Source organism: Pan paniscus, chromosome 3 (assembly GCF_029289425.2).
Source record: "Pan paniscus chromosome 3, NHGRI_mPanPan1-v2.0_pri, whole genome shotgun sequence".
In the NCBI taxonomy this organism is placed as follows: Eukaryota; Metazoa; Chordata; class Mammalia; order Primates; family Hominidae; genus Pan; species Pan paniscus.
The window spans coordinates 100,256,571-100,277,766 of record NC_073252.2 but is presented as its reverse complement, the minus strand read 5'-3'; the positions used below and the strand labels follow the sequence as shown (position 1 = coordinate 100,277,766).

General features: G+C 38.8%; 1 protein-coding gene across 1 annotated transcript in view; it reads left to right on the top strand.

Annotated features, from left to right (window-relative positions):
* Positions 1-3,992: 3,992 nt before the first annotated feature.
* LOC100969270 (zinc finger protein 532-like) overlaps positions 3,993-21,196 on the top strand; it is a 33,029-nt gene continuing 15,825 nt past the window's right edge. The window contains exon 1 of the mRNA XM_055112145.2: positions 3,993-4,073. Coding sequence (XP_054968120.1) covers positions 3,993-4,073 — 81 coding nt within the window. The remainder of the gene's footprint in view (positions 4,074-21,196) is intronic.

Sequence of the window (21,196 nt, the reverse complement as noted above, 5' to 3'; positions counted from 1 at the left end):
ATGTCAAAATAGATTTTCAGGAATTATGTCAGGACTGATTTCATTCATGTTGATGCACTGAGCACAGATTTGGATTCGATGTGTTAATGTGAGCAGCTGAGAGTGACTCTTAACAGTTTTTTAAAAATTATAATTGGTTCACTGAAACCTGAATCCAAGACACCCTACACTAAATGAAGTTAAAATATCAGAACTTTTGTGGAATACTGAAGAGAAAGGTATTCAAAGGCTTAGAAAAATTGGAATGCTAGAGTGAATTTATCATGTAAGACATACTTACCCATCCCCTAATTATGTTCAGACAGTCCAGAGGACACTGACTTTACCAAGGTTGTGAGAAATCCTTTCATGAAGGACCCCTCAGCATCACTGTGGAAGAGCTCCGTGGTCTATTCTCTATAGGCCAAAAATGACAGTAGAAACTGCTGCCATCAGAATGAACTCCCTTGTTCAATGAGACAATGGGGTTCTAGGTGGCAGGGACTAAGTGTGGCATTTAATCAGCAGAGGCAATCGAGTTATTGTTACTGTAACGCACAAAGAAGCCAAAATAGTTACCAGAATAGTCTGATTTTCAGACACATTTGGACTTCACTAATTGATCCTGGAGTCCTTAGAACGAAAATAAATGGTATTCTCCCTCACTTTCCCACAAACTGCTATGGTCCTTTGACCTAAAGTTGGCCCTCTGAGGGCTTACTGCCATTAACAGCTTCACTAGGGCTGGAAAACGGTGTGTGTGTGTGTGTGTGCGTGTGTGTGTGTCTGTTGTGTGTATATGCGTGCATATCTCTTGTGGCTATGTTGCTGAGTTTTTGAAAATGAAACTCAAAGTTTAATTATAGATTGTTTTATAATGCAAATTGAAATCCTAAGCTTGGAGTTTTTTTCATGAACCTTCATGGAAACAACAGGGCAGGGCTATTGCTCACCTAGGACACTGTGACAGCAGGGAAAGGCCTGAGGGACCTCTCTGAAGTCATTGGTGGGGAGGAGACCCTCACTACAGTGAATATAAAAGCCCTGACAGTGATACCTTTTGTCTTTAATGTTGAGCTTGGTTCCTTTATTGAGTATTTTTGCACCCCATAATAATTTCTTCCTCCTGTTTTTAATAATCATCTGAAAGGCTCAAATGCATAGCCAGAAAGTGCTTGGTAAGAGAGGAAAATAGATATAGAAGTGAATAAAAATTTATTTTCATGTAATTTATATCAGTTGATTCTAATTTGACTTTTGAAGAAATTGAGACTAGACAAAAGTTGTCTCTCACAAGTTTTCCCTGAGAAACAGCATTGCTGCTTCCTTAGCAGTTCCTCATATGGCCTGATAAACAGACCTTTCCCCTGTCTGGCTGCCTCCTTAGGAATTTCCCTTGGTGGTGTGTAATGGATTTAATTGTGCCCCAGCCCCTCTTCAAAATCAGATGTTGACATCCTAAGCCCCACTATTTCATAATGTGAACTTATTTGGAATTAAGGATTTTTACACAGGTAATCAAGTTAAAGTGAGGTCATCAGGGTAGGCCCTAATCCAATATGACTGGTGTCTTCATAAAAAGGGGAAATTTGTAGACAGAGACACATGCAGGGAAGACGATGTGAAGAGATATGGAGAAAAGATGGCCGTCTAAAGCCAAGGAGGGAGGCCTGGAGCAGATTCTCCCTCACAGGCCTCAAAAAGAACCAACTCTGAGAACACATTGATTTTAGACTTCCAGCCTCTGGAAATGTGAGAGAAAGTTCCGTTGTTTAAGCCACCCAATCTGTGGTACTTGGTTATTGTAGCCCCAGCAAACTAATCAGAGGTTGACCTCTGTGTTGGACTTAACATTACATGAGTGGTATATGGAAAGAAAAGTAAAATTAGGTTAAAAAAGCTTGGTTATTTATGTATTTGTTTTTCCACTTTCCAATTAGATGACTTTTGTCAAGTCCTCTACCCTTGCAGATGAAGTGTTTCCTCATTTTTTCAGTCTTTTTTTTTTTTTTTTTTTTTTGAGATGGAATCCCACTCTGTCGCCCAGGCTGGAGTGCAGTGGCATGAAGTGGCATGATCTCTGCTCACTGCGAGCTCGCCTCCTGGGTTCAAGCAATTCTCCTGCTTCAGCGTACCAAATAGCTGGGACTACAGGCACATGCAACCATGCCCAGCTAATTTTTTGTATTTTTAGTACAGACAGGGTTTCACTGTATTAGCCAGGATGGTCTCGATCTCCTGACCTCATGATCTGCCCACCTCCACCTCCCAAAGTGTTGATATTACAGGTGTGAGCCACGACACCCAGCCAATCCTTTCTTCTTAGGAACTGGTGACTAGTGTTCTAGTCAGCTCTAATCAAAATGCTTGTGGGTGACACTATTGGCCTCCTACCAATAGGATGAGCATAAGTCCCAAGGTGAGTGGGACAGTACCTGTTTATATCTATTATATTGGTGGAATTCTTAATAGGGCACCTTTTTTTTAATTTTAATTTTTAAAAATTTTTTATTTTCATAGGATTTTGGGGAACAGGTGGTATTTGGTTACATGAGTAAGTTCTTTAGTGGTGATTTGTGAGACTGTGGTGCACCCATCATCCCAACAATATACACTGAACCTAATTTGTAGTCTTTTATCCCTTACCCCCTCCCACTCTTCCCCCTGAGTCCCCAAAGTCCATTGTGTCATTCTTATGCCTTTGCATCCTCATATCTTAGCTCCCACTTATGAGTGAGAACATGCGATGTTTGGTTTTCCATTCCTGAGTTACTTAACTTAGAATAATCATCTCTAATCCCATCTAAGTTGCTGCAAATGCTATTAATTCATTCCTTTTTATGGCTGAGCAGTATTCCATTGTATGTATTGATACCACAGTTTCTTTATCCACTTTTTGATCGATGGGCATTTTGGTTGGTTCTACATTTTTTGCAATTGTGAATTGTGCTGCTATAAACATGCGTGAGCAAGTATCTTTTTCATATAATGACTTCTTTCATTCTTAGTCGTGTTCCAGTTGAATGATAAATTAGATATATGGTCTCCTTATCCTTTGCCATCTCCCTATTGCCAATTTTGCCCAGGTATTCCTCAGCTTCAGGAGTGGGTCCTGATTAGGCAATGACAATTATGCTAATTTCACCCTTGTTTGAAATTGGTTCAGCAACACTTGCTCAAGTCAATTAGAGCATAGGATTCTTGGATTGTGATTGGTCCAGGAGTGAGTAAAGGTCCTAATCTGGCCAAATGAGATTAAAAAGCAGGACCATGACTAAAAGGATAGTTTTTCTTTTTTTCAATGAATGACATAATATATTGTCCTACTGTTGCTGGTAGTCATCTGATGAGCCTTACACAAGCAAGCTCAGGAATAAAATTGCACACAGAGTGGGCATAACACAGAGAATTGGAAAGAAACTAGACTTTTCATTGTACCACACCTAAACCAGCTTTAACTCCACACTTCTTGATATGTGAAAAGAGACGTTTTCTTATTGCTTCAGTCGATTTGAGTCCAGGATTTTTATTATTTTCAGCTAAATGCATCCTAAATGAGGTAATGTTTATTCATTTGCTGTGGTTGCTAGAACAACTTATCACAACTTGGTGTGTTAAAAGAACAAAAATTTATTCTTTCATGGTTCTGGAGTCCAGAAGTCTGAAATCAGTTTCACTGGGCTAAAGTCAAGATGTTGGCCAGGCTAGCTCCTTCTGGAGGCTCTAGGGGAGATGCCTTTTCTTGCATTTTCTAGGTTCTGATGGGCTCCTGCATTTCTTGGCTCAGGGCCCCTTCCTTGAACTCCTCTAATCTCTTGCTTCTGTTTTCACATCTCCTACTTCTAAAATCTAATATTCACCCCTGCCTCTCTCTTATAATGACATTTGTGATTACATTTAAGACTCATCAGATAATGCAAGATAAGCTTCCCATCTCAGGGTCCTCAATCCACATTTGCAAAGTCCCTTTTGTCATTTAAGGTAACATATTCATGGTTTCTGAAGATTAGGCTATGGATGTCTTTGGTGACTCTTTTTCAGTCTACTACACAATGCTTTTGACTATAGTGCAGAATGACAAAGATTCTGCAATGGTAAGATAGGTGACATAGGATGTAGACTGTAACTTTTTTCTAATGTCTTAGAATGTGAACTGAGTCATAAACCTGAGAATGGTAGGTGGTAAGTACACATATATTATAAAGAAAGATGGTAAACATATTCATGACCAAATTACTGAGAGATAGCAGAATCTCTCTAGGAACTATTAATCCAACTACCAACTTATATTTTATATAAGAACAGGCACTTTAAAGTGTGATTGGAGAGAGAATAGTTATAATAGGTGTGTCTCTGTTGTAATTAGGAGTACCATGGAAATTCTCCCCAACCAAGGGAATAGAGACTGAGATGCCAGCACTCATCTCAAGTCATTTGATGAGTCTCCAAGAATTTAAGTTTTAAAATCTGGAGATGCCAGGAAAGTAGAAGAGACTGGAATCTTGTTTTCTGACTGGATGATTATGTAGCTACAGAAATGTTTAACTCTTGCCTAATCTCACCAGATGGGGTTCGGTGGGAAAATTCTTCAGAGGCCTTGATAAACCCACTAGAGCAGAGACATACATAAACAAAGAAACTGATGCCTGCTTCCTGCCTGTTTCTAGTATGGAGAATTTTTTTTTTTCTTTTTTTTGAGATAGAGTCTTGCTCTGCCACCGAGGCTGGAGTGCAGTGGCGCAATCTCGGCTCACTGCGACCTCTGTCTCCTGGGTTCAAGTGTCTTTTTTGTTTCTTAACCCCTGGAGTAGCTGGGATTACAGGTACATGCCACCATGCCAGGCTAATTTTTGTATTTTTAGTAGAGATGAGGCTTCACCATGTTGGCCTGGCTGGTCTTGAACTCCTGGACTCAAGTGATCCATCCACCTCTGCCTCTGAAAGTGCTAGTGTGAGCCACAGGTGTGAACCACCCTGCCCAGCCCCTAGTATGGAGAATTCTCAAGCCATGAAGCTGGCTGGAACAACCTGCAATGGCAGGACAAGTAGAGGGCAAAGGGGAACCACCAAAGAGTATACAATGTGCCCTATGAGAGAACTAACATTTGGGCATCTGCCTTTGGGCATGTGCTATGGCAAATTATAAAATATCTGTCATATAAGATATCCTTATTTTCCTAATCTCCCCTGTTTGCTATCTTGACCCTGGGAGAACGTGTAGCAGAGGTAATGTAGATGGAGAAAGGAAGGTGAGAAACAGACTAAGACTACTTCATTATTGCAGCTATCACATCCAAAGATCAAGTTTCAGTCCTGCGGGGGAGTGAAGATTTGGAATGGAAGTTAGATTGAACTTCTGATTTAGTCTGGATTTTTTTTTTTTTTTTTTTTTTTTAGCATCTGAGAGTGAATTACAATTACTTAAATGAAATTGTTCTTGTCACTGAAAGAGACCAAAAAGGCTTGGGATATGCCTGGAATATTATCTTAGAAAAGCAAAGGAAGTTTGCAACAGACAGTATTAGTCAGAAAGGCTGGAGAAAAAAGTGAAGAAGTTTACTTCTTTTGGTAAACTCTTATATAGGTAAGAATATGTTAAAGAATAGAGAAGAATAGAAGTGTGAATATGGCAGCAATATAAAGTAGTAGATGCACAACTAAATATTAATATATTTTGAAGCTAAGAAAGTACCCAATATTAGAACTAATCTTTAGGTCTCTTAAAAAACAAAGCATAGCAATAACAACAACAAAATAAACCAAACTACAGCCTATTTGACCAAATGTTATTTTTCATTGAAAATAGAAATAACTTAGTTATTTACTGACAATTTATAGCTTCAACATTTCCAAAATTGCATTGCTTTTTTCATTTTGGTTGTTTTGCAATTATTCTTCAAATATAAGATGACATTTCTGATTTGAGATAAGTAAAATATCCTATTCTACTCTTTTTTCTTTACCTCAATACATGACTCACATGAAGAGGAGGCACTTGTGGAAACAAGAGCAGGAATACTGAAAGAATACTGTACATGGTATTTTTCTGTTCATTTTATCTAATAGAAATTTTAAAATAAATCTTTCATGTGACAGATTAGGTAACAGCAAGCGTGAAGATCTTTCTTCACAGCTTGCTTTTACTGTGCCATTTCCTTTCATTTCCTGTAAGTGTGTTTGGCCCACAGACCTCCCATTAGTTTTAAAGGGATTCAGTGTCTAAATATACACTAGGACATGAAAATCTGTCCTAGTAAGGAAAAACCTCTGCTGTCTAATGCAATAGTGCTTCAGGCTTCAGGGGAATCCTTCTGAAAGATTAGATTAATTCTACTTCCTGCCACTGCCAATGATTAGACAGGGAAATAATGTGGCTTTAAAATGAACCAACTGCACAGAGGACATTCATTAAACCACCAACTGTAGAAAATAATATAAAAATGTTTTCTTTTTAAATCTAAGTGTGAGGGATCAAAGTGCAGGAGGAGGCTTTGCTGGAATGTCTAGATAAAGCAGAGTCAGTCTTTAAATGCTAAAGACTTTACATCTGTTAAAAATATGAATGTGTATATTAACTTATTCAACTGATAATTTTTGAGCCCCAGATATTTGCCAGCCACAGTTGTAGATGCTGGCAATAGAATAATGAGCAAAATATACAAAACATCATGTATTCACCTAGTTTACATTCTAGAGTGCAGAAATAGGTAGTAAATATAACAAATTTTATGTATATATATCGATGTGCATTGTATATGTATGTACATCTACATATGTACAAATAGACATAATGATCTCTATGTATTTATCTATATTCATATTCATATAGTGATAAATTCTATAAAACTCTTATCTCCAAGGAAGTGGAAGAAAGGAAGAGGAAGTCATTTTAAATAGAGTGGTCCTGGAATTCCTCATTAATTAAGCCACTGATTCAATATCTGAAGGAAGTGAGAGAGTTAGATATTGTAATTTCTGGTGAAAGAGGTTTCTAGGTAAAGGAAGAAGCAAGTGAATATTATGCTTGGTGGATAGAAAAGGGGTCAGAGCTGGGTGTGATGTTGTATGCTTGTAGTCCAAGCTACTCAGGAGGCTGAGGCAGGAGGATTGCTTGAGTCCAGGAGTTTGAGGCTAGCCTGGGCAACATAGTGAAACTTCACTTCTAAAAAAGAAAAGAAAAGAAAAGAAAAGAAAAGAGGCAAGTATGATACGGCTGAGAGAGAGAGAGAGGACAATGGTGATAGATGAGGACAGAGAGGTCACAGTGATGCAGATGACATAGAACCTCATAGGCCATGGTAAGGCATGAGAGTTTTTCTCTGAGAGGGATAAAGCCATTGAGGGGCTTGAGTAGAGAGTGATAAGAGCTTGATCATAGTTTTGGAAGGGTCACTCTGGTTTCTGAGTTGAGAATAAATTGCCTAAGGGACAGAAAACTGGCTAGGAGTCCATGGCATTAATAATCTGGGGAAAAGATTGTGATGGCTCTGAGCAGGGTGGGGAGTGGTTGGGGTGGTGAGAACTGGATATATTTTGAAGAAAGATCTAATAAGATTTGCTGATTCACTGGACATGGAATATGAGAAAAAGAGAACATTGAAAAATGGCTCCAAGGTTTTTGGTCTGAGGAATTGGCAGGATGGAAGAAGTGTTCTTTATTGAAATGGGGCAGGGAGTGGGAGGGGCAGGTTAAAAGGAAGTTCTGCCTTGAATGTGTTAAGTTTAAGTAGTCTTTTGGACAATCATGTGGATAAATCTAAATAAAATCTAGAAAGTGAGCATGGATAAAGATTGCATCCTAAGAGAGTCTATTTAGACTTGGGAAATGCGCATGAGGCAGCAAAGAAGATACGAAATGGCCAGTGAAGCTGGAGGAAAATCAAGACCGTGTATTATTTAGAAATTAAATGAGGGACGTTTTCCAAGGGAGCATGGCTGACCGGTCAACTCCATGGCTGACCAGTCAACTCCTGGACTGCTCAGCCATGCTCCCTTGGAAAACTTCCCTCAACTAGTTGACCAGTGATTTGGTCAAAGAGGCGTTCATTGGTGTCCTTGATAAGAGGAGTTTTAAGTGAAATGGTGATGGAGAGTGAAAGCCTTATTATATTACAGAGAGCTTAAGAAAAAATGAGAATAAGTTGGAGGTAGTAAGTATAGGAAAATTTTAAAGGAGCTTTGCAACAAAAAGGAGCAGACACATGGAGGATAACCGGAAGGGGATATGAGGTCAAGGAGAGGGTTTTTTCATGTTTTGCAGATGGTGGAAATTATAGCAGTTTTTGTTTGTACACTGATGGGAATGTCACACTGCAAAGTGGAAAATTAATAATGGAAGACAGATGAGAGAATAACTTAACTGATGTGTTTGTGTAGGTGAGAGACAATGGGATTTAGTGCACAAGAGGGATTGCCTTTAGACAGGAGCAGGTACAATCCATCTGAAGTAATTGGTGGGAAGGCAGACTATGTGGGTGCAGATGCTGGTTTGTGAATAAATGCAGTGTGGGCACCACTGGAAATTCTTTTGTTATTTTCTGAAATGGAAATACATTCTGCAGCTAAGAGTGAGGATGGGGGAAAAGATATTGGAGATTAGAGGAGGGAGATAGTTTTTTAAGAGGCTTCAAAATTTAGCAAACTAGTAAAACATAGAAGGATAATTGGTCTGCACTAAGGGCAAATTACTTGCTTACTGTTTCCTAACCTGTCACCTGCAAGTTTTGTTTTACCATTTCTATTAGATAACTTATAGTGAAGGGAGTCAGCATTGTTTTATGTTTCTCCAGCTTACATTAAGTGTCTGGGAACAGACATGGCATAGGCAAAATTATGGCTATTATCAGTTTTTCTGGAGTTTGAGATCTTGCCAATTACATGTGATGAAGTGAGAGAGGAATGGGAGAGAAGTATAAGAGAGAGGCTATAAGTGAGTGAGGGCTATAATGATGGGCTACTGAATTTAAGAAGGGCAAGTAGGGAAGTGAGGACAGGAAGGTGAGGGGCAGTACAAGATGTATTTGATTCATGAATTTTAGATCTTGGTAAAATAAGGAACTGTTGGAGTGAGAGCACTAGAGGAAATATAGGCATGGTGGTCCAAGAGTGTGATGCTTAGTACTGGCTATGACAAGGTATATAGACTGTAAGCAGGATGGGAGAGAATGACTGAGCTAGGAAGATATAGTCATCATAGGCGAGGAGGATGGAGGAACTGAGAGGCAGTTATATCATTTTCAGCTTTTTTTCTTTTCTTATGCCAGCACCTATTGTCTTAATAATTGTACTTTTATAATAAAACCTAATATTCAGTGGGGCAAATTCTTTCACTCATTTTTTTCTTTAAGAATGTCTTGGCTAGGCATAGCCTTTACATTTCTACATTTCCGTAGATATTTTTTAGTATTGGTTTGTCAAGTTACACACACACACACACACACACACACACACACACACACATGCACATACATACTTAACATTGGAATTTTTATTAGGATTGTATTCAATCTATTAGTGAGATTTGGCAACTTTATGATATTGAGCCTTTTGTTCATGTTCAGGGTATATTTTCTCATTTACTGAGGTTGTTTTGATTTCTTTCAATAACATTTTATAGTTTTCTGCATTAAGTCCTTCCACACTTTTGCTAGATTTATGATGCTTATGCGTGTGTCATCTGTAGTGGATGTCATGGTGTACCACCTAAACCCTCCTCTTGGAGCTGCTGGGAGTGTTAGGGGTTAACAGCATTCAGCTGAGTCTCCCTGGAGCTTGCCTTCATTTGAAGAGAGTCACCTGGCCTAAGGTCACCTTGCACCACTCCCACCTTCCAGAGAGGATTCAATGTAAGAACATAAAAGCCTGAGAGGTCCCCTTATCCCAATTTGAGACCCTTTGAAGGACCATCCCAACTTCAGAGCCTCCTGTAGGATTGATTGGCTGAGTCCTTGTTGTCACTGCATTGAAATTTAATTTTCCCTTTGCTCAATCCTACTTTCTTCACTCTCTATATGTTGGTTTTGAGAATACATCCCAGTAAGTTATGGAAATATCTTTCTCAGAATCTGCTTCCTAGAAAATTCAAATAGTTGCAGTATTTTTATAAAATTTAAATTTTTAAAATTGTTTTTTTCCTGATTTATGGAAATACAATTGGATTTTGTACAATGAGCTTGCATTTATCAAAGTTGCTAACTTATTTTCAAGTTTTATCTGTATGGTTTTGGTTTTCTACATATGCAAACATATTTTCTGTGAGTGACCTTTTTTTTCCTCTTCCTTTCTAGACATTATATAGTCATCCCTCAGTATAGGCTGGGAATTGGTTCCAGGACCAAAATTCTCAAATACTTAAAGTTCTGCAGTGTCCATCCTTAACATGTGTGAGTTTCGCATGCTGCAAGTACTGTATTTTCCCTCTGTGCTTGCTGGAAAAAATCCACCTAGAAGGGAATCCATGCAGTTCAAACCCATGTTGTTCAAGGGTTAACTGTGTGTTTTATTTCTTTATTTTTCCTTATTGAAAAGTCTAGGCCAGGCGCGGTGGCTCACACCTGTAATCCTAGCACTTTGGGAGGCCGATGCAGGCGTATCATGATGTCCACGATGTCAGGAGATCAAGACCATCCTGGCTAACACAGTGAAACCCTGTCTCTACTAAAAATACAAAAAAATTAGCCAGGTGTGGTGGCGGGCGCCTGTAGTCCCAGCTACTGGGGAGGCTGAGGCAGGAGAATGGCATGAACCCAGGAGGCAGAGATTGCAGTGAGCTGAGATTGCACCACTGCACTCCAGCCTGGGCAACAGAGCAAGACTCCATCTCAAAAAAAAAAAAAAAAAAAAAAGAAAAGAAAAGTCTAGGACCTTTCGTATATTTGGATAGACCTGGTATTAGTGGGACTCTTTATCTCATTTTGAACTCTAGGGAAGCTTGCAACATATCAATAATAAGTAAGGTTTGATGTAGGTTTTGTTTTCAATAATCTATTGGATTAAGGATTCTCAAGGAAGGATTACTTCATTTTGTCCCTAGTTTGCAGGATATTTTTTCATGAATGGGTATTAAATATTATGAAATATTTTTCCTGCATTTGTTTAAATCATCATAATATAGTCTTCCTTTATTCTCTTAATGTAATGAAATATGTCATTACTTTTCAAATGTTAACACAAGCTTGTATTCCTGAGGAATAACCCAAATTAGTGATTTTGCATAATCTTTTTTGTGTAAAAATGGATTTGTTGGCTATTTTTTTGCTTAGCATTTTTTCATCTATGTCCATGAGTGAGATTGGCTTATACTTTTCTTCATCATCACATCACTTTATTTTAGTAATAAGGTTATGTTGGCTCCCAAAATAAAACTGCAGACATTCCTCCTTGTGTTAGTCATCTAATCCTGTGCAACAACAGAACTTAGTGTTTTAAAACAATGTTTATAATCTCATGGTTTTTGTGGGTCAGGAAAGGCTTAGTTGGATCTTTTGGCTCTCACAAGTCTGCAGTCATCTCAAGGCTCCACTGAGAAAGATCCACCTCAGGCTCACTCACAAGGTTGTTAGTGACACGCAGTTTGTCAGTAGCTTTTAGATTAAGACCTCAGTGTCTCATGAGCTGTTGGCACAAGGACACTCTCAGTATCCTGGCCCTGTGAGCCTCTCCTTAGGGCAGCTTACAACAAGAGAGCTTGCTTTATCTAAGTGAGTAAGGAGAGAAAGCCTGCTCGCACGACAGAAGTCATGGTCTTTTGCAACTTAATCTTGGAATTGATCTCCCATGATTTTGCTGTCTTTTGTTCATTAGAAGCAAGTCACCAGGTCCAGTCCACACTCAAGGAGAGGAGGTTACACAAAAGCATGAATACCAGGAGGTGAGGATCAGTGAGAGTCACTTCAGAAGCTTCCAAACACACCTCTTTTTCCATTCTCTGGAACATTTTGTGCAATACTGGTGTTATTTCTTCCTATGTATTTCAAGTTATCTGGTACAAGATAATTTAATTAAAAAATTTTAAATCATAGGAAGATTTTTAGACTCCATTTCTTAGTAGTGAAAGAAATATTACAGCTGGGTGCGGTGGCTCACGCCTGTAATCCCAGCACTTTGGGAGGCTGAAGCGAGTGGATCACTTGTCAGGGATTCCAGGCCAGCCTGACCAACAAGGTGAAACCCCGTCAAAATACAAAATTAGCTGGGTGTGGTGGTGTGCACCTGTAATCCCAGCTACTCAGGAGGCTGAGGCAGGAGAATCACTTGAACCCGTGAGGCAGAGGTTGCAGTGAGCCAAGATCGCGCCACTGCACTCCAGCCTGGGTGACAGTGCGAGATTCCATCTCAAAAAAAAAAAAAAGAAAAAAAAAGAAAAAGAAAAAGAAATATTAGATTTCTTCTTTGGTCAGTTTTGTTAAAGGCTGCTTTTCAAAGATCTTGACAATTCCATCTACAGGTTTGAATCTATTAGCCTACAGCTCTTTATAATATCTTCTTTTGATATTGATTGCAGGATATGTAGTGATGTCCACTTGTTTATTTCTGACACTGATTATTCGTGCTTTCTTTCACTTTTCCTTGATTAATCCTGCCAAAAGTTTATGAGTTTTATTATTCTTTTCTAAGAATCAGTTATTGGCTACATTGGTCTGTATTTTCATTTTTAAATTTTCTTTTTAAATTTGTGCCTTTTTGGTATTTGTATAAAATATCTTTTTTTAAAATCCTTTTACATTTCAAGTTCCTATATAACTATGTTTTAGGTATGTCTTTTGCAAAGTTTAGATTCATTTTATTTTATTATTTGAGACAAGTTCTCACTCTGGTTGTCCAGGCTGGAGTGCAGTGGTGTGGTTATGGCTCACTGCAGCTTCAACCTCCCAAACTCACGTGATTCTCCCACATTAACCTCCCAAGTAGCTGGGACTACAGGTGCTGTGCCACCATATCCAGCATAGGTTTTGTTTTGTTTTGTTTTGTTTTACTAGAAATGGGGTTTTGCCACATTGCTCAGGGTGGTAAAAGTTTAGGTTTAGATATATAACTTATTAATTTCTGTCTTGTGCTTTTTTTACTTGCCTTTTTTTGGTATGAAATATTTTTTAAGTCAGGTTTATAGAGACCTAAGCTATATAAGACAAAATTACACAACTTTAAATGTATAATTTGGTGCATTTTTAGAAGTAAATATATATTCATATAACCACCACGACTACCACAACTATGATATAGAACATTCCCATTGCCCCTAAAATATTCCTTGTGCCCCAATGGAATCAATCCCTTTTCAGTCCCCCAGACTGTAGCAATGTTTGCCTGATTTCTGTCCCTAAGACTTTGTATTTTTCTGAACTCTATATAAATGGAACGTGTAGTATGTAGCTTTTTCATTCTGGCTTCCTTCATTTATCATAATGCTTTCAAACATGTTATTTTTTACAAGAGTGAGTTTTGTTTGTTTGTTTGTTTTTGAGTAGTATTAGATTGTATGAACACACCACAAGATTTTTATCATTTCTCCATTTGATGGATGTTTGGCTACTTTTCAGTTTGGGCTATTATGAATATAGCTGCTGTAACATTAGCATGCAGGTCTTTTGTTGGCATATGTTTTAATTAATCCTAGGTAAATACCCATGAGCAGAACTTGTGCATCATTTAATAAAGGTAGATTTAATTCCAAAAGTAACTGTCAAACTGTTTTCCAAAAACAATACCATTCTGTACTCCTACCAGCAGTGTGCGAGAATTCTAGTTCCTTTGCATTCTTGGTATCATTTGATATTGTTGAGACTTTTTAAATTTTTTAAATTTTCATCAATCTAGTAGGGGTAGAGTGGTATCTCATTGTGGTTTAAATTTGCATTTCCCTAGTCTAAGAACCCTTCACAGCTAAGTCCCTTGAAAAGGGAGCAATGCCTGGTGAGTGTGACTAGTCTTCATTGTTTACCACTTAGCTGTGCTATGCAGCTAATCACCACAAAGCCCCAGGATGGTAAGATAGGACCTCAGACATACAGGAGGATGCTGACAGGAGCTCTCTGAGCTGGAATAATGGGGGCACAGATAATACTGCTATGTCTATATTATTTCATTTCATTCTTCAATGAGATACGTATTCTATATTACAGTTGAGGAAATCGAGGCTTAGCATGTTTATGTAATTTTCTCCAACCCATAGAGCTGGTAAGCAGAGGTGCCAGAATTTAAGTTCAAGTTTTTGTGGTTCCAAAGGAGTTTACGCTGAAATTTGCAACTGTTAAAAATGCTCTCAGGATCCTTTTCTACAGACTGAATAACATTTTTTTAATTTTTATTTTTTGAGATGAAGTTTCACTCTGTGACCCAGGCTGGAGTGCAGTGACATGATCTCAGCTCATAGCAACCTCCACCTCCTTCCAGGTTCACGCCATTCTCTGCCTCAGCCTCCTGAGTAGCTGGGATTACAGGCGCCCACCACCACGCCTGGCTAATTTTTTGTATTTTTAGTAGAGACAGGGTTTCACCATCTTGGCCAGGTTGATCTTGAACTCCTGACCTCGTGATCCACCTGCCTCAGCCTCCCAAAGTGCTGGGATTACAGGCGTGAGCCACCATGCCCGGCCCATTTCTTTTTAAGTCCTTATTTTCCAAGCCTTTGATGAATTTATGGGTTTCCTGAATCTTCCCCCACCCTACCCCACCCCATCCCTCACCTTCTGTGCTCCTTGTTTCTGTATATAGTATTGAATAAAGAAATCCAAATTTGCTCCATAGTGACAATTACCATCACCATTACGTTAAGCTATTCTGATTGGGCCTGTTGACTGAGTAAATGGAACATGAGACCGTTGGTTGTATCAGCACAGACTGTTATGATGTAGCTTAATGCACCCTCAGGATTCATGGATGGGTAAACTGCCCTGAAGTAGGCCAACTACATTTTATGGCCAGTCTCTTCCAAAGGAGATGAGGAAAGTGCTTTACTTCAATAATGCATATTCTGTAATAATTTAACATTTAGCAGTACACATTGCCATTCAACCTTCAGCATTCTAAACAAACATGACTCGGGTTTGATGGTTATATTATATATTATATATATAATGTAGTTATATATATTATATATATTATATAATGTAGTTATATATAATATATATAATTAGATATAATGTAGTTATAACTACATTATAGTATGTAGTTATATATACAGTATGTAGTTATATATACAGTATATATAGTATGTAGTTATATATACAGTATAGTATGTAGTTATGATATAACTACATTATATCATAAATGTAGTTATGATATAACTACATTATATCATAAATGTAGTTATGATATAACTACATTATATCATAAATGTAGTTATGATATAACTACATTATATCATAATGTAGTTATGATATAACTACATTATATCATAAATGTAGTTATAACTACATTATATCATAAATGTAGTTAATCAAGTCTCCTGTAAATTAATAGTGGTGGTCAATATATGGTGATGTTCACTGCTCATTACAATTTACACTTGAGTTTTAGCTTACATGACAGATTTGGGGATTTTGTACTGTTTCTCTTTGAGTTAATATTATAAGCAATTAGATTTACTTCTTTTAGCAAAAGTTAAATCATCATAGTATATGGTAATCTGTTGAGATCTTTTGCTATTCTTTGATAATTTATTTTGAATAGGTCACTTTAACAAAACATTTAATTATACTGAGACAATATTTTGTGAAAAAAGCAAGAGGTAATTTCTAATATATGCATGGATGAAGTTGCAGTTTGCTAAATTTTAAACTGGAGGGCATGTTACACAAATGTTAGACTGGGTAGGGCAGAAAAATTTGGACACAATGTTGATTATTTGGTCAGCTCTTAATATATATAGAGAAAAACTGGGAATATAAATGAAAAAGAGCAACTTTTAAAATTTCTAATGTGTTATTCTCTTTTACCTTCCCATGATCTGTGACTGAATTTATCTAGGAATCTAACTACCTGGAGGACTGGGGTGGGTAGGGGGGCAAAGAATATAATATGTTCAAGAAGGAATACGAAGAATAGACCAAGAAAATATTTAGCCTCCATTATTCCATCATCAGATCATGAAATGGGAATCATAGTCCTAGAATCATAGTGCTAGGATTCTGTCTTGAGAGAGACTTTTCCAATTTACTTGATCTCCTTCTTCAGCATACCCACAACCAAGTGCAGAGAGTACAGCTTATTGAGCTGTCCTGTGGCATAGAGGAGACTTAACAGTCTGCCATTAAGGATTGGCTGGAGTCCAGAAGAGGTTATCTATAAGAAAGAATTAAAAACCTTTCCCTTTTCTATCTCAAGACATTTGTGAGTAGGAAAAGAAAAAGAGTTAACATACTGAAGACCTTCTCTATGTTATGACTTACATGTGCACAAGTACGTATAAGTACTTGTATGTATCAGCTCATTCAGTCCTCACAATGACACTATGAGTTATTTTATTCTTATTTTACGGTTGAGGAAACTGGGACACAGATCCCCTAAATAACTTATTTGAGATCATGCATCTAATGAAGAGCAGAGCTGAATTAGGCTGTTTAGCTCGACCAGCTCTAAAAAAGATGAGTTAGTGAGGATAACGTGGATGGCAAAGAGAGCAGGCAGCTTTTCTCCCTGTTACCTATTCAGGATTAAGAAATCACCTCTGAGCCTCATCTGGCACCAGCCTCAGGCACAGCTGTAGCAATGTAGCTGCACAGTGTGGTCAGAAGAGGGACATCTTACAGGATGGCTCTCCTGAGCTGCTTGCAAGGGCCTCCAGTGAGAAGCTAGATCTGGAAGACTGGGCCCACCCGGTGATGTTCCTGGGACTGGAGTGAGGGTTGGTGGACCCCCACAGGCCCACGGACTGAAAGGAGGTTGTAGTTGTTATTCGGAGATCTGTGGCAAGTAGGAGCAGGGATGAGCCAGGGTTGACCAGGATATACTACCAATGGCTGACAAAGCCAAGAGACACCAAAACATGAGTGCCACTGACATAGAGTGAAGCTATGCAGCCTAGCAGCAGGGCAAACAGCTCCCAGGAGCCATGGGTGTTGCCATGGAGACCTGGGGAAGCAGAGTACATTGCACTGAAAGCTGGCTCTTTCCTTTTCCCTGGGGACTCAAAAGCCTCATTTCCACCCCTTACCACAAGGCACCATATGCCACATTAGGTAGAAATGCAGGGGAGGAAGGGTAGCTTTGGGACTGAATGATTTTTTTTTTTTTTGAGAGACAAAGTCAGCACTATTGGATGAGATTAAAAAACTTAATATTTCCTGTTAACTAATGGGGATGAGACTAAGACAGAGGGTCAGATTAAGTATAACTATAAAGAACTTTCATTTTCTCTTCATATCTGAGTTATAATGGGAGTTAAATTTTATAAACCTGTTACAAAATATGGCTAACCAGAAAAAAAAAGCACAAGCAAAAAAAAAAAAAAGTTGCCAACTGTCAACTGTGTAGGTAATGAAAAAAAGGGACATATGGAATAACCAGAACAATTAAAGGGAGGAGATAGAATTACTGAAAGAGGACAGCAGGATAATAATAACCTTATTGATGGTAGCCAGTTACATTAGAATCGAATTTAACAAAGAACAATTTACAAGGCATTTAATGTCAATGTTCCCTAGCTGTTACAGAAATGTACACGGTAGTACAAAACAAAACAAATACATAAATACTGTGACTAGGATAGAAATAATGAAAATTACAGGGAAATAATAACAATTTCAGTACCTCAGTAGGTTGTTTCAGGGCCACCCACACCTTTATTTGTTAGACTGTACTGTTGTTCCTCCTCATTGCACTTCTGGGTCTGGGCCAGAGAGTGGTGGGTGGAGGGAGAATAGTCTCTGGTTGCATTCTCCTCCTCAGCTGTCAACTACCTAATCACATTTCACCCTGGCCTTTCTGCGCCCACTGCCCAACTTCGTTCAGGCCTTCATTTGCTCTTACTCGAGCCATTGTGAAGGCTTCCTAATTGATCTTGCCTCCTACAATCTCTCCCTACTCTAATCTATTCTATATAACTTTTCCAGATTCATTTTACTGAAGCATGGTTTTCATTACATCAGTCTCCTGCACAGAATCTACAGAAATTCCTTCAAATGGCTCTCTTTTAGCTACTGAATTGGGTAAAATCCTTCTCTCTGTTATATAGCATGCTTCACAATGAAGCAATAGCAACTCTGCTACTGAAGGTCATGGTATTTTATTTTTAGAAGCTTTGCAGTTACTATAGGGCTTGTTTCTTTTCTCCCAGAGCATCTATAGTTTTGATCATTCAATAATCATAGACATATAGATAATCAAATAAATAGAAGAAAATAAATTGAAGAAAGTAACCATGTGGAAAGGTTATGTGGAAGCAAGTGGGACCTCAGAAGAAGAATCATCTTATTAGAGAAGATGTCTCTTGGGGTTTCTCGAAGAGGCCCAATACATAACTCCAGCTCATCTGAAGGGTCACAGAAACACACAAGGAGCTAGTGAAATGGAGGATATCCTCTTTGGTCTCTACTTCTGGTGATACAAATGAGAATATTGGGTTATAAGAACTGCAAACTCACACCTCCCACACCTCTGATATACTTGATCACCATTTTTTTTGTGGCCATACCAGAGAATGATTGATTTCAGTATTTCTTCTCTCTCTTCCTCTTAATATTAGAGGAATAGTACAATGAGTTTAATAAATGAGCTCAACCGTATGCCCACCAGCACAATCATGACAGAATATTTAAATCAACCCCCAAATAGCTGTCCTGTGCCTTTGTAGCTCATCTCAACTCTGATCCCTCTCCTGCAAGGACTAATCTGCCTTCTATCATTCTAGTTTTGCCTTTTCTATAATTATATATGTAGAATCATACTGTATACATTTATTTATGTTTGGCTTCTTTAACTTAGCATAATGCATTTGAGATCATGGAACATGTTTTTTACATAAGTTAGTAGCAGCTGGAACTAGGGCTGTTAAAGAACAGGGGAACTAGACGTAAAAAGCAATGAATTTGATTTTCAGATTTGACACTATCTGTGTAGCTATGGGCAACTTAATTTTGAGCATTGATCTCTTAGCTATTAAAATGAGGATAAAAATATTGACTTCAGAGGGTTATAATATCAACTAAATAAGTAAAAAGCTGAGTGAGTGCTACATACCTGACACATTTTTTGGCCTTGAAACACAGTAGCCAGTATTATTAACAATGGCAGACTGCTTGTTACACTTTAGTATCTGCTCTCCCCAGGGTGACCTTATGTTCCAGTTTTCATATGTCATCCTAGACTAATTATTGATGGTGCTCTCTGATAACTCAATAGTGTCTTAGTTTGGAAGATAAATTACATGGTTACCCTAATCCTCCCCTTGTTATTCAATAATGGAATTCCCAACTATGGATTAGGCTTGTGGCCAACCAGACTAAAGACTCTTTTGTAAATTCTTTGCAGCCAGATGTTCATTTTGTCCAGTAAGATGTAAAAGAAACTGTTGGGCAACTTTTGGGAAATATTATTGTCTTGGTTCATTTTCTGCTGCTATAACAGAATACCACAGACTGGGTAAATTATAAACAGTAGAAGTTTATTTGGCTCATGATTTCAGAGGCTGGGAAGTCCAAGAGGATGGCACTGGTGTCTAGTGAGGGTCATCTGATGATGGAAGGCAGAAAGTGCAAGTGAGCACACAAGACAGAGAAAACTGGGCCAAACTTCATCCTTTTATTAGGAGCCCACTCATGTGATAACTGCCCACATCCATGACAGTGGCATTAATCCATGCATGAGAGCAGAGATTAAGTGTCCCACGTTTTATTAGGCCCCATCTCCCAACACTGTTGTATTAGGGATTAAGTTCCAATACATGAACTTTTAGAGGACACATTCAAACCATAGTATTCCTCCTCTGCACCCCCAAATTTACCTCCTTCTCACAATGCAAAATACATTGATTTCATCCCAATGGTTCCAAAGCCTTAACTCATTTCAGCATCAACTCAAAAGTCCAAAGTCCAAAATCTCATCTAAATAAGATGTGGGTGAGACTCTTAAGGCATGATTCACCTTGAGGCAAATACCTTCCAACTGTGAGTCTGTGAAATTAAACAAGTTATCTACTTCCAAAATACAATGGTAGGACAGGCATGGGATAAGCGTTTTCATTCCAAAAGAGAAAGCGGTAAAAGGCCTCAATTAAGTCCAAAACCTAACAGTGAAACAACATTAAGTCTTAAAGCTGGAGAGTAATCTTTGACTCCATGTACTGCATCCTGGGCATGCTAGGCCAGGAGTTGGTCCCCCAAGACCTCAAGTAACTCTGCCTTCATGGCATTGCTGGTCTCAGCTCATGCTTTAGATCTTCTAGGTTAGTGTCTTGTGGCTGCATCTCTCTCAGGCTAGTATTGCACACTGGTAGCTCTACAGTTCTGAGGTCTCAGGGATGGTCTTGCTCCCATGGCTCCACTAGGCATTACCTCAGTGGGGATTCTCTGTGGCAGCTACAACTCCACATTTCTGTTTGGCATTGCCCTTGTGGGGACTCTCAGCTGTGGCTTCGCCCCTGCAGCAAATCTCTGCTTGGGCCCCAAGGCTAACTGCAACACGGACATTGAAATCTATGTGGAGGAGGCCAGGCCCCCACAGCTCTTGTATTCTGTGCACCTGCAGAATTAATGCCATGTGGACGCCAGCAAGGTTACAGCTAGGTATGTTAAGTTACACCTGGAGTTGTTTGAGCCATGGCTGGGGTGGATGAGGAGTGCTGTACTATAATGCAGGGAGCAGAGTCTCGAGGTAGCTCTGGGAAGTGAGCCTTTGGAGGGCACCCTGGCCCACCCCATGAAACCATTTGCCCTACTGGAGCTCTAGGGCTGTAAGGGGAGGGGCAGCCTGGAAGAACTCCGAAATGCCTTCCGGGTCTTTCTCCTGTTGACTTGGTGAATAGCACCTGAATCCCTCCTAGCCATGTGAATCTTTTTAGCAAATGGTTGTGTAGCCATCCTCTTAGTATTTTCTCCCATGCGTTTTGGTTCCTTACATGGCCAAGGTGAAAATTTTCCAAACATTTCTGCTCTACGCTCCTTTTAATTATAAATTCCATCTTTAATTCATTCCTTTGTTGTTGGATCTCAACATATGCAGTTGGAAGTAACCACACAGCAGCCTGAATGCTTTGCTGCTTAGGTATTATATTTCCTCTGCA